Here is a 13,516-nt window from a genome sequence, read left to right as displayed (position 1 = left end):
GCACGCATAAAATTGTGATTGTAAATTTCAGTGGCGCAGTAGGTAGTGCTGTCGCCTGACAGCAAGAATGTCGCTGGTTCGAGCCTCGGCTCAGTTGGTCGTTTCTGTGTGGAGTTTGCTTGTTCTCCCTGCGTTCGCGTGGGTTTCCTCCGGGTGCTCCGGTTTCCCCCACAGTCCAAAGACATGCGCTACAGGTGAATTGTGAATATGTGTAAATGTGTGTGTAGATGTTTCCCAGAGATGGCTTGCGGCTGGAAGGCCATCCGCTGTGTAAAAACTTGCTGGACAAGTTAGCGGTTCATTCCGGTGTGGCGACCCCGGATTAATAAATGGACTAAGCCGACAAGAAAATGAATGAATGATAAGTTAATCCAGACAAAATGTTCAAAAGCCAAGCAAACTATATGCAACCTATATTACCTTAACCATTCTGAAGTCGTTCTGTTATTCACATTTTTTCTCAAATTTTTAGTTCTGATTTTTACAATTGTTATTATAGCATTATTTTAAACTAATTGTCTGTGCAGCTTAGTATCTGTGGTATTTTGATTATCGGCTTTTGGCTGATTGAAAATGTTGAAACTCTAAATCTCATGTCTCTGTTGATGAACTGTTACTGGCTATTCAGTTTCAATCGAGTCAATGCATAAGTATAAAAGTCTTTAAGAGTTCAAAAAGGCAGTGAGAGAAGGCTGTTCAAATTTTATGTCATCTTATCTGATTCTTTTAATTCATGTGCATTACCAAATTAGTTCTCTGGAATGAAGAAAGTAATCATTGTTTTTATTTTTAAAATGGTAATCAAGCATGGCTTTGTTTATGGTTTCTTATATTCTGTCTTATTTTCAATTTCCCTTTTTGGATAACCAATACAGACTAGGGATAACCTGCAGATATGTAACCAGTTATTTTACCTTATGTACAGACTCTACCTGCTCTCTGACACTGTAAACTAACTAAATATCGACTAATGAACAGTTTCCAGTATCTTTGTGTTTTCCAATTGTTTTCTCTTTTTGTAAAATTAATTATAAAAATTTTTATTATATGCATTGTAAAAATTAAAGGGATCACAACATATTTTTTATGTTACTTATCTTAGGTTTAATTTTTTGTTTTTAACAGGAGTCAAACAGGTTTAAACTTTATTTTTAACAGTAAAATACCATAATATGTTTGCAGATATTTTAGAAACATCAAAGTTTTACTTGTACAAGTTTTACAATGTTGTACTTTGATAGTCATTGGCTGCTAATAGGATTTCGCAAATTAGAGTTTGCAAATAGTACTTTTATGAAATTAAATTATTTAGGATAAAGTCTGAATGTGCGAATATAAAACCATCTTTACCTTTTATGGGTACATTCACATACCCTGCCTTACAGGTGTAGTTCACTGACAGAATGCAGTCTTTTTGCTTGTTGATGATTAAATTACCCAGACCTTGTAGTTCCGTCTTCTTTGCTTGCCTTTGGCTGGGCAGTTTTTAGCACTACAAAGTTTTAAATCTGGTAATCATGGAACATTATTTCTTGCACATGACCACACAGAATATTTTTGGCATCCAAAGACTTGTAGGCCTTTAACTTCTCTCTCGTAAAATAGTAGCACTCCCTTTTTTTCTGCCACCTCCCTGCGCGCGTATTATGAAAGTTTACAAACATTAGACAGAATGAATTACAATATTGAGTTAAATATGAGTTAAAATGAGTACATCCCCTTTGTAAAGTAACATTTTCTAACAATATCCGAATGAAAACAGACAACTTCCAAAATGTTGACAAGACTAAGTTTAAGACATCTGATATCTAAAATTTCACAAATAACATAAGGTTAACAAAATAACTTAATTATTTTTTTTGTTTGACTCAAATTAGGATGAAGCAAAAATGCATTTACACAACAAAAACTACATTATCTGGTTGTTTGTATGGCCTTCATGATTTTTAATGACAGCATTAAAATCATGAATATATATATATATATATATATATATATATATATATATATATATATATATATATATATATATATATATATATATATATATATATATATATATATATATATATATATATACACACACACACATTAAGAGAAAGTAGCTTTAAAAAAAAAAAACTTTCTTAGTCTTTTTTAACAGACATTATTGGGAAAAAATGTTCAAGTCAGTTTTGAAAATGTGCTCTCTATGTTGGAATGTCTGTCTTTGTTTTGGTCAGAGTAACTCCACCCACTTCAAGCTCAACCAATTACTTTGTGGCACCGCATGTTGGCTTAGTAGAAAACACAGTATATTTCATTTCTGAAGCAGTTTCAATAAATGCAGGCATGGATTAAAAATTTGACTCTGAAAATCTAAAAACTCTGAAAATTAATTATTAACGTTTGCTGAGCAGCTTATATTATAAGGCTGGATTGTCAGGTATGCTCACTCCTGTTGATCTCATTAATCTGGCAACCTGCATCATGGAGGGGCCAGGTAAAAAAAAAAAAAAAAAAAAACTGTCTAATATTTTGAATATGAACTCCAAATCCCAAAAACTGCATCTTTAAAAATGTAAGGTAGCAACACATATTTTCACAGTGTAGGTGGTGTTAAAGTTCTCTGGGTTTGGCTTGGTGTGCCAAGCCCACAGATCATTTTGAAGCATGTCAGATCCAGATTTCATTACATTTTTATTTACAGAAAAGATCAACCAAATTATTATTTGATATTTTACCATATAACCATTTATTGAAGCAAGTCATAGTCTGAAGTTATGAGGTAGAACAAGCTTTTATAGCTATTGAGATTTTTCCCTGAGAGCGCTGACCCCGAAGCTCAACAGAGGTTAGAGTTTACTAATCAATATTTTCAAAAATAGCTGAAGTGAACTTAAAAAGCTGATCCATTAATTTCATAGTGCTGCCCTGTCCTAAGTGATGACTTCATCATGTAATGTATATATATTTTTATTCTTCTACAAAACTATACACAATTTACTAGCTTGTCATCATTCTAGATGATCACCAAATCCTAATTCAATAATATATAAATGCTCTTAAAGTCTCCTTAAGTCTCCTTTAGCATTTCCAACCAAATGTAAAAATACCTAATTAAATTTTTTTTTTTACTGCTCAGGTCCATGGTTTGTGTGTGTGTTTACTGTGTGCACTTGGATGGGTTAAATCCAAAGCACAAATTCCAAGTATAAGTCACTTGGCCACGTGTTATGAATTTCCTTTCCTTTCCTTTCCTTTCCTTTCCTTTCCTTTCCTTTCCTTTCCTTTCCTTTCCTTTCCTTTCCTTTCCTTTCCTTTCCTTTCCTTTCCTTTCCTTTCTTTCCTTTCCTTACCTTTCCTTTCCTTTTCTTTCCTGTCCTCTCCTTTCCTTTCCTTCCCTTTCCTTTCATATTGTTTAATTTCATTTTCTTTCCTTTTTATTTCTTTTCTTTCCTTTCCTTTATAGTAAACATTATAGTGTTTTTCAACCATACTATAATAAAGTGTGTCATACTGTATATCATGTTATATACAACACTTTGTTAAAAATGCTGTAGCATACTATAGTATTAGCTATAGGGAACTTCTAAATAATAATCATTAAAAAGCCTGCATAAAAGATGGGTCTTAGGACAATATTTAAAAGTGTGAAGACTATCACTGTTCCTTAAATCCAATGGAAGCAAGTTCCATAGCAGAGGAGCCATAGAGCTAAGAGATCTGGCTTCCTTTGTGCTTAATCTAGTGCGGGGTGCCAAAGAAAATACAGTTGGATGATCAAGTGCAAGAAGATGCATAAATATGGAGAAGTTCGGTGAGATATTGAGGAGCAAGACTGTGAAGTGCCTTAAAAGTGAGAAGTAATATTTTAAAGAGCAACTATGATGAAAATCAACTTTTGTAGGTTGTTCAGACAGAACTGTGCATGTAAAGTGTGTTCACTGTCATATTAGAGTGATATGAACCCAAGTCAATATTTTTTTTAATTTCCTGACATTAAAATCAATGCGATTACACTAGTTTATTCATAAAAGGGACTAGTGCATGGATGAGAATTGCTGTATTAGTAGTTGTGAGAGAAGGATGAAGATGAGTAATGTTATAACAAGGTGGAAACATATCAATAAAATTATTGATATGACCTTTAAAATAAAGTGTGCCTTTTAAGATGACACCCAAGCTCTTGACCTCCAAAGAGGGACAAATTATATTGTTATCAATATTTATGTTAAACCTAGCATTTTTTTTCTAAAACACTTTTAGTCCCTATGTGTAGGGCTTCGGTTTTATCGCTACTCAACTTTAAAATTAATAATAAATAAAATATATCATAATAATAAATAAAATAAATCCTATAGTATCCTTTAATTTTTACTACAGTAAACTGTGGCATATATAGGTTTATAAACAGTTTAAGACAAAATTATTAGCCCTCCTGTGGAACTGTAATTTTTGTTAATTTATTTCCCATATTATGTTTTCCAGAGCAAGAAAAGAAGAATAAAAAAACATTTCACTTTAAGCTAAATATATGAGTGTCTTGCGAAATAACTAGAAAAATATTATGTTCTGTCATCACGGAAAAAAACAACAGAAGTTAATTATTTGTTATTAGAAATTGGTTTTTAAAACTATTATGTTTAAAGATATGTTGAAAACAATGAAAAGCCCCTGGAATTAAAAAAAAAATAAAATAAATAAAAAATAAAATTTTTATAATTTAGGTTTTAACTGTATAAAGATGTACAACCAAAAAATTAAATGAGAACCCTAACCTTTTCTGCTTGGTCAAACTAATTTAAAATGAGTTGAAACAACACAATTCTTAAGTGTTTTTTGAGGGAGACAACTTAATTGTTTTGTTTTCAATCCACTTACATTTGTAAAAACTATTAAGTTATCTTAGGTTATCTTACACAACCCTTAGGAATTGTGAGGAACGCAGCTTTTTTTTTTTTTTACATTGTAGAAACCTTACACGGTACAGTATTGGGTGATTTATTTATTTTAGTATAGTTGCTGCATTACCTCAGCAACTACAATTACCAAAAAAGGTTAATTCAAGCAGTTCACTGAAGTATGGTTCTAAAACATACAGTATGTGGTCACCTGTAACCTTAAAGAGGTCACTTTTCTATACTTTGATTCTCCTGCCAATGATTCATCTTTGACGCCACACCTTCGACTTCCCACGTATTGGTTTCATCCTGACTGCGTAATATAGCATCACTGGCCAAGACTCCTCAAAGTCACAACCTCCATCCAGATACCTGGGACTGCAGTCTGCTATCTGATTCCAGAAAGAGCGAGAGAGAGAACGCTAGCATTTCCAGCCATGGAGAGCAGAAGTTGTGGGAAGTGTGCTTTTGTTTCAGAGTTTCAGTGGATTCCGGTGTCAGTGTTTTATGCAGGTTTGGGATTTTGAAAGGAAATCGCAGATCATGGCTGTTCGCCACAAACAGAGGTGATGCTTTGCGCTTGCTTTTGCAGTTTTGTTTTCCTGAAGATCCATTTTTACTGCAGCGTAGCCGATGTACTGTATGTTTTCACATACTGTATTAGGTGTATAAAATGTGTATGAAGGTGCCAATGAATATTATCAGCCTGTAGTATCGGAGGCAACTTTACTTTTACATAGAAATTTGTGCAGTGTGTATTCACAATTTACAAGCTTTGTCTTTTTTCTTCCAGTTGAATCTATTTTAAATGGCTAAATGTCTTTACCATGGTCATTAGTGCACTTAACCACTTGCTATAAGAGAATTGTTAATGTGCTTTTTCTTTGAGAAATGTTTCAGCTACGAAACCCCATCTTTTTTAGCAGACAGCAGTGGCTCATTGGCAGTTCATTAACAGTTTATTTTCGTTCTAGTGAAGGGAGAAGACAATCTGAAGTGGAGTTAGGTTAAACATCTTAGTTTGAATTCTGGCTTTACAAAGACTGATGTACATTATTTGATATGTTTCAGATATAATATGTGACCCTGGATCACTAAACCTCTTATGTTGCACTTGCACATTTTTTACAATAGCTAGAATCACATTGTTTGGGTCAAAAATCATTAGAATATTATATAAAGATTGTAAATGTCCCACTGTTATCGCTGCACTTCATTTAGACAGCTTTAAAGGTGATTTTCTCACTGTTACGTCAGGTTCTAGATCTTGAAATGGTTTTGTCTCTGCCAAATATTGTCCTATTATAACAAACCATACATCAACAGAAAGCTGTGAATATTAAAACAATCGCACGTAAGACTGGTTTGGTCCACACTCTGATTTTCTGATAACTCTTGCCAAAATGTCAGCATGTTTGTTTTCATCCGAAAATTAAAGGTTTTTGTTGATCATGTGCAATATTTTACAGCAGTTCATGCCTGTTGGGTTTTAGAATGCATCTTTCTTTGCTTTTGCAATTTATGTTTAATTCCAAAAAATTTGGGATCCTTGAGGACTTCTTGACATTTTTATAGACAAACGAATGATTTGATATACTCTAGGCAATGCAGTAATGCTGGACATTTTATTTTAGGTTTTTTGTTGTTTTTTATCCTCAAACCAACAGCTGCATATGTTTTCTCTTTGTCCATTGTTTCCACCAGGACACTGCACCAGCAGTTTGAGAGTTATAAGGAGCAGGTGAGGAAGATCGGGGCAGAAACGAAGCGACAGCAGGCTGTCCATAAAGATGATGCACCCACCTGTGGCATCTGCCGTAAGACCAAGTTTGCAGATGGCTGTGGGCATCTGTGCTCCTACTGCCAGACCAAGTTCTGTGCCCGCTGCGGGGGAAGAGTATCGTTGCGCTCAAATAACGTAAGTACCTACCGTCAGACCCTTTCATTTCTTTTTTGTGTTTTTTTTTTCTCTCATCCGCCACATCATCTTTCTCACCATAGAGTAATTCCCACCTCAAACTTCATTTGTTTTATTACACTTATAAAAGACATCAGTTGTTTGGTTGATTCCCTTTTAGGGAATTTGCTGAATCTGTTTAAACCTTCGAACTGAAAGTCTAAATCCTGAATCCAAACAGTTCATCTCAGTTTCTACAATCCATATAAGTCTGCAGATTTAGACTGCAAAGTCCACACCACCCACAGTTCTTCTGAGCTTTATAAAGACTCGGCTCTTTGAGTGAAATCTTCATTGACTTTGCTAAGCACCACCAGGGTAATGTGTGGGACCGTGTCCAGCAGCACAACATGCGAGGGTCTATTTTAGGATCTCATACTTGGCTGCTGTCTCTAAAGGCGGCCCCCCCCTTCTCTAGAGTGCTTACCTGAGAATGGACTCGTCTCACTGGGCTTGCTGAGGAACAATCTGCCTCAGTTCCGTCCGGCCCAGCTGGGTGAAGTCCCCTACTGTCATTTTAAGTCCAACGCAGGGTTTTTAATAAGGCCGGCCTTCTAAAAGCAGTGTTTTGTGGTTTTTGTTAATGTAACATGTAAGTTGTTGTTTATTTGTTTTTTAATCATACAAAATATATTGGTATGATTTTAATTAGTCAGTGTGGGTGGTGGTGGTTTATTTCTATTTTATGAGTTAGATTATTATTTTGTAAAGTTAATTCACCAATGGCCCTTTTCTTATTCTGAGCACACATTAGATATTTTGAATGAAACCTGAGATAACCGTGCCGCCAGGATGTTTATATGTATGATGGTGCAGTTGATTGTATGTGACAGTTTAGTGACTATCAAACAAGGGACAGAATAAATAAAAAAATCTCTTTATTTGTGTTTCAAAGATAAATAAAAATCTTAGGTTTGGAGTGATATACAGCCTGAAATTATTCATACCCTTAGTAAATTCTGCCATTGATGACAAAATGTTTGTTTGGTCAATGACTTAAAATTAAGATTGCTTTCCCTACAAACATGGCAGGGTGATTTAATGTTCACATATAAAGTGTTGGGCTTGTCTATGAATGGCACTTTAAAAAATACAACCATCTTTATTGTTTTAATGTGTAATAAAATTTGATTGTTGCTAGATCGGATATGGTTAGGACTGAAGTTAACAAGAATTATTTATATAATTTTTTTACTTTCCCATTTATTTTAATTTATATATGTCTACCCCCACACCAACCCTAAACCCAACCATTGCAGTACTGTATTAATATTAATTATTGTTATATAGTTTGATTAAAAAATGCTGCTAAATTGATGTGCATATCACACTTCCGGCCGGCCGTGTATCCGATCTAGACTTTACCATAAAAGTTTCACCCACAACTTTGTATATTAACACAGCTTATCTTCCAAAATAAATCATCCAATTAAAGAGTTAAGATGCAAAACCCTCTAAATCCATCAAACCTCTTTTTTGTAAACAAGTATTTTCTATCAGGCTCCTCTGATTAGGTTCAGAAGTTTCATTTTATATGTAATGATAAGGTTATTAGCTAGTAAATATAATTCCTTTTTTAAAATGTCACTTTAGACAATTCTTTGGTTTTTAACAAGGTAGATTTTCATTTGCCTCAAAACCAGCTAAATCAACTTGTGCTTTTTAGCAAAAACCTCTGAATCCACCTATTGGGACAAGACAGTGTAACTTGTGGACAAATCACTAAAGATGCAATTATAATTTTTTTACCAAACATTAAACACCTAAAATCTATAAATCTGTCAAATAAGTGGCGGTTAATTCTGCTGTGGTCACCCCTGATAAACCAGGGACTAAGCAGAAGGAAAATGAATGAATGAAATCTGTCAAGTAAGCGCATTAATTAATAACATTAAATATGACATTAATTAAATCTTAACAATCTGTTGTCATTTTTGATATTTGGGATTTAGATTTAATGTGAGTAATGTAAACATTGTAAGCTAAGCTTGATAGATTCAAATAATGTAGTGCAAAAACATTGTGAAACATCAATGTCTGTGCATTATCCATTAATATAAAAAGCTCATCAGATGTATAGGTATTATGAAGTAATATAAATAATGTAAAGTTTTATACATTATATTTATCTTTTAAAAATAGCTTAAATTAGCAAATAAAAGACAAGGTGGGCCTACTGGGCAAAAAGGGATGAATATGAATTTTAGAAGCTGTCATTCATTCATTCTCACCCTACTTAAAGGGCCATGAAACCTTCTTGCTTCAGCAGGGGTTTTTTCACACCTCTACTTTGGAAAAAGTCAGGAAAGTGTGCCAGGCGTGTCCAGCTCTGTTTAGGGGGGAGTGTCGGAGGAGCAAAAGAGGGAGGGTCTGTAAAAATTAGCATAAAAATGAGAGAGTCGGTTTAGGCACGTGCTGATTTTCACAGAGCCAAAACACACACACACACACACACGGGAGAAAGACAGTGACTGTGTTTACATGGACATCAGTAATAGAATTATTTGACAAATTATTAATGGTGGACTGCAGTTTGGCTCTTTCATTCAGGAATTGCATTTATGCCCCTCGTGACAAACTAGATATTTGATCCGAGGAACTGCTTTAAGCGTGTATTTTTCATGCAAAGTTTGTTACCGCAAGGCAAATGAGAAAAAAAACCTCTGTGTTTCCCGAAAACTTAGATGCACTCGGCAGGTAGCGCCAGAAAGCCGTGTGTGTTAGTCCTGTCACAAAGGCCCCGTTTACACTGCTAGTTAAATGTAACCCAATTCTGAGTTTTTGCTCATATGTGACACAGATCGGATCTGTTCTGTGATCGTGTAAACACGAAAAAAAAACACATGCATTCGGATATTCAAAGATTGGTTTCAGACCTCCTTCATATGTGGAAATAAATCTGATATAAATTGGAAATGTCACAATGCAACTGTCATGTAAACAGGCAAATCAGATTTATTGAATCATTACATTCTGTACATCATCAAACTTATGACAATGTGGTGTGTCTCCACAGTTTAATAATGTAAAAGGAAGAGCATGTGTGGAGATTCCGACGCAGTAAACAACAACAACAGAGGAAACATGAAGAAAAGTGGTCAGTCGCCACAATTTGCTCCCACCAGACCTGAGAGCTCTCCCTACCCACACATTCCTCTGAATGGTGGAGGAAATCATACAGCATATGAACCATAAGCGCAAGCTGCGATGACGGCCCTTTCCCACCTCCGCCTCATAATCATTTTAAAGTTGGGCGAACTTCGTGTTGTAACTTTTTTGCTTTTTGTCGCTAATAATACATGCACTGCAGGCTACACATAGAACAACTTTATTCTCTCTAACACCAGTACGCACACAGGGGAAGACTACATCTTCAACTACACACACACACATCAGGGCCATACCATTACATAAACTGTATGGGGGTAAATCTGGACTGAACCATTAACTGCTTATACTTCACCGCATATTTCGCAGAGCTAAAAACAAGACAATTTCTTCCATCGTGGCTAGTGTGGCACAGATGATAGAACCCGCCTTTATGCATGCATCGTAAATTGGATGGCAAGTGTAAACGCATGAATTGGATATAGGCCACAATTAAAAGAACGTGTAGCAGCAAATTATAAAAGCAACACTGGATGTTTGTTTTGGCAACACATTGTGTCGTCTCTCTGCTGTCTGAACACTGTAACCGGTAAAAACAGTCTTGGAAGCTATCATGCATTGTACTGAAGTTGCACAATAGAGTGCTCTGATTGGTTTGAACCAAGTCTTACTCATCTAATACTAATAAAGCACTCCCAGGTACAGATGTCTAGTCTACAGGTTGGAATACACGCTTAGATCTCATGGCTGTGACGCAGCTTCAAAAATTTGTTTCAAACCGGAAGTACGAATTTGCTCAAAAATAACGCAAAAACAACCAATTTTCACTTCTCAGTGAAATATGTGTCGTATTAGTGTTTTTAGCACCTTGGGACACATGACTGTCAACAGCTCAAAAAATGTGTTTTGGTGTTTCGTGACCCTTTAAGGTTTTGGTCTCTTACGTCCATGTGGGATAAAAGAACAGCAACTTAACTCTGTCTTTTGTGAAACACAGTTGGCGTTTAATGTATAGTAAATCGGACTGATTCAAAATAAGGCTATTGCACAAAAACCTTATGCATGTTACAATTCCGACTGTACAGTGTATGTGTTTTTTTTCTTATAATGAGTTTTGAGGTAAGGGACGCTTTCATTTGCCATTCACTGACAGTCGGACAAGCTCATCCAGTTCTTCAAACCCCGTCTTTCTTTTAAAATCTAAATCAGAAGCAGAATAAAACTGCCTCCTCATAAAAGCTGGCGTTTCAGCTCGCTGCTAAGGTACATTGAAAACATATGATTCGATTCGCGCCTTCTGATTGGTTCTCGGGATATAAAGTTTTTTCTGTCAAAGGCAAGTGGCGTTTAGAGGCTTTTACCAACAAACTGTTATTTATGAGTGCGCTGACGCTGGGATTTAGAGGATTAGAAGCAAATCTATTTGTTGATGGTGTACTACGTGCCTTAAGCATTCACTCAATGTCATTAGCTCATATTTAGCGGAAGTGACATTTAGCGGCTTTTGCATCTGAACTCTTGAATTATTAATTAACTAATTTTCTTTTTTATATCCAAAAAAGTAAGTAAATAAATAAAAATGTAAAGGAAGCATAACATCAACATGTTGATCTTAGCAGTTTCACAAATAATAAAAATAAATAATAATAAATTATTATCCCAGCCAAACTAAAAGAAACAAGACTTTCTACAGAGGAATATATAATAGGGAAAACTGTGGTTTTTAAATAATTGGGAAAAAAAAAATGAATTTGCACAGGATGAAACAAAACACTATACCGTACTAAATATGATTTTAAATAATATACAGTTGAAGTCAGAATTTTTAGCCCCCTTCGAATTTTTTCTTCTTTTTAAAATATTTTCCAAATTATGTTTAACAGAGCAAGAAAATGTTCACAGTATGTCTGATAATATCTATTTTTTTTATAATAAAAAGTAATATTTGTTTTATTTCGGCTACAATAAAAGCAGTTTTTAAAATTGTTTAAACACCATTTTAGGGTCAAAATTTCTAGCCCCTTTAAGCTACTGCACTGTTAAACACTGTTATACAATAACTTGCCTAGTTACCCTAACCTGCCTAGTTAACCTAATTAACTTAGTTAAGCCTTTAAATGTCACTTTAAGCCAGAATTGTCTTGAAAAATATCTAGTAAAATATTATTTACTGTCATCATGGCAAAGATAAAGCAAACCAGTTATTAGAAATGAGTTATTAAAACTATTATGTTTAGAAATGTGCTGAAAAAATCTTCTCTCCATTAAACAGAAATTGGGTTAAAAATAAACAAGCGGCCTAATAATTCAGGGGGCTAATAATTCTCACTGTACATGGTTGTGCTTCAACACTATTAACACTATTCATATTTTCATAATATATAATATAATATTAGGATTTATAACACTAAATTATCAATTGGTTTTCAGCAATTACATTAAAATAAGTATCTATTTTTCAGTTCAGCCAGACCTGCCATATTGATGTATTTATAAACATACGTTTTATTCTTAATGTAGTATTGTGCACAAGTGTGTTAATGCCAATGTATGTACATGCTGACAAGCCGTTCAAGGGTTTCTGCTCTCAATTCAATCACTCAAATTCACTTTTATGCTAATCAGAATTCGGTTACAATGCTCTTAATGGTCAATATTAAAATTTCTTTTTGATAATTAGTCTTTCCCTTTTGATAATTTGCACAGTAAAGATCAATATGTGTCAGATTTGCCCAGCCAGCACTCAGGATCAATCAATACCAAGGCCAATTGCTGCAACACAGAGCACACACTTTACATGCAGTTTCTGTGTTTCCCTGTAGGGGGCATTGCAGATACAAAGTCGTGTAAGCTCAATCATCCACAGACACACATTGTCTAAAAAAAAAAAAAAAAAAAAAAAATGATGCTCACACAGATTCAGCGGGGCTTCACAGTGTCGGCCAAGCATCCTGAGAGGTTGCTTGGACCATTTCATCTGGGTTTTGTGATGCTCTTATTTTATTTTGAGAACATTTTTAAATCGTCAGTGTTCTGTTCTAACATCTCATCTATAATAATAGATCTATACTATTCATCTATACTAATAATCTATGCATACATGACCATTGCTGACAGTTTGGTGTTTTTAAAAAAAAAAAAAAAAAAACATTTTTAATCACTCAACGAATAACATTTCTCTTCAATATGCCAATATTTCATGCATTTAAATACAGCGTGCCTTTATTTATTTATTTGTTTATTTGTTTATTTATTTATTTATTTATTATTATTATTATTTTTATTTAGTTTGTTATTTATTTTCGTGCATATGTCTGTTTTGCATCTCAGGCTCATGAAAAAAAAACATCTGGAATGATATAATGTTGCCTTTTTATGTATAACAGTGTTTTCAAAATGAAATAAAATATACAGTATACAAATAAAAATACAGTGAGTGGCACTAAAACATATTCAGTTTATTTAAAAAAAAAAAAAGCATAAATGGGACTGTATTGTTCAATGATGTTGGTTAGTGCATGTAATGCCAGGTAAGCTGCCAAGCAAGTACAAATATAAAACTTTCTTT

At 34.2% G+C, this 13,516-nt stretch overlaps 1 protein-coding gene across 43 annotated transcripts in view; it reads left to right on the top strand.

The window, feature by feature from the left end:
* Positions 1-13,516, top strand: part of rims1b (regulating synaptic membrane exocytosis 1b) — a 143,121-nt gene that overhangs the window by 27,199 nt on the left and 102,406 nt on the right. For 32 of the 43 annotated variants that reach the window (XR_012406952.1, XR_012406955.1, XM_073952286.1 and 29 more), the window contains exon 2: positions 6,588-6,801. Coding sequence is in view for 38 of the 43 variants with exons in the window: in XM_073952286.1 (XP_073808387.1) it covers positions 6,588-6,801 (214 nt within the window). In the remaining 5 variants the exon portion in view is untranslated. Of the gene's footprint in view, positions 1-5,230; positions 5,450-6,587; positions 6,802-13,516 lie in introns of those variants that run through there. The other 11 variants (XR_012406960.1, XR_012406962.1, XR_012406956.1 and 8 more) reach the window with 1 other exon arrangement.

The sequence above is a fragment of the Danio rerio genome, chromosome 1 (assembly GCF_049306965.1).
Source record: "Danio rerio strain Tuebingen ecotype United States chromosome 1, GRCz12tu, whole genome shotgun sequence".
NCBI lineage: Eukaryota > Metazoa > Chordata > Actinopteri > Cypriniformes > Danionidae > Danio > Danio rerio.
This window is presented reverse-complemented; position numbering and strand designations above follow the sequence as displayed.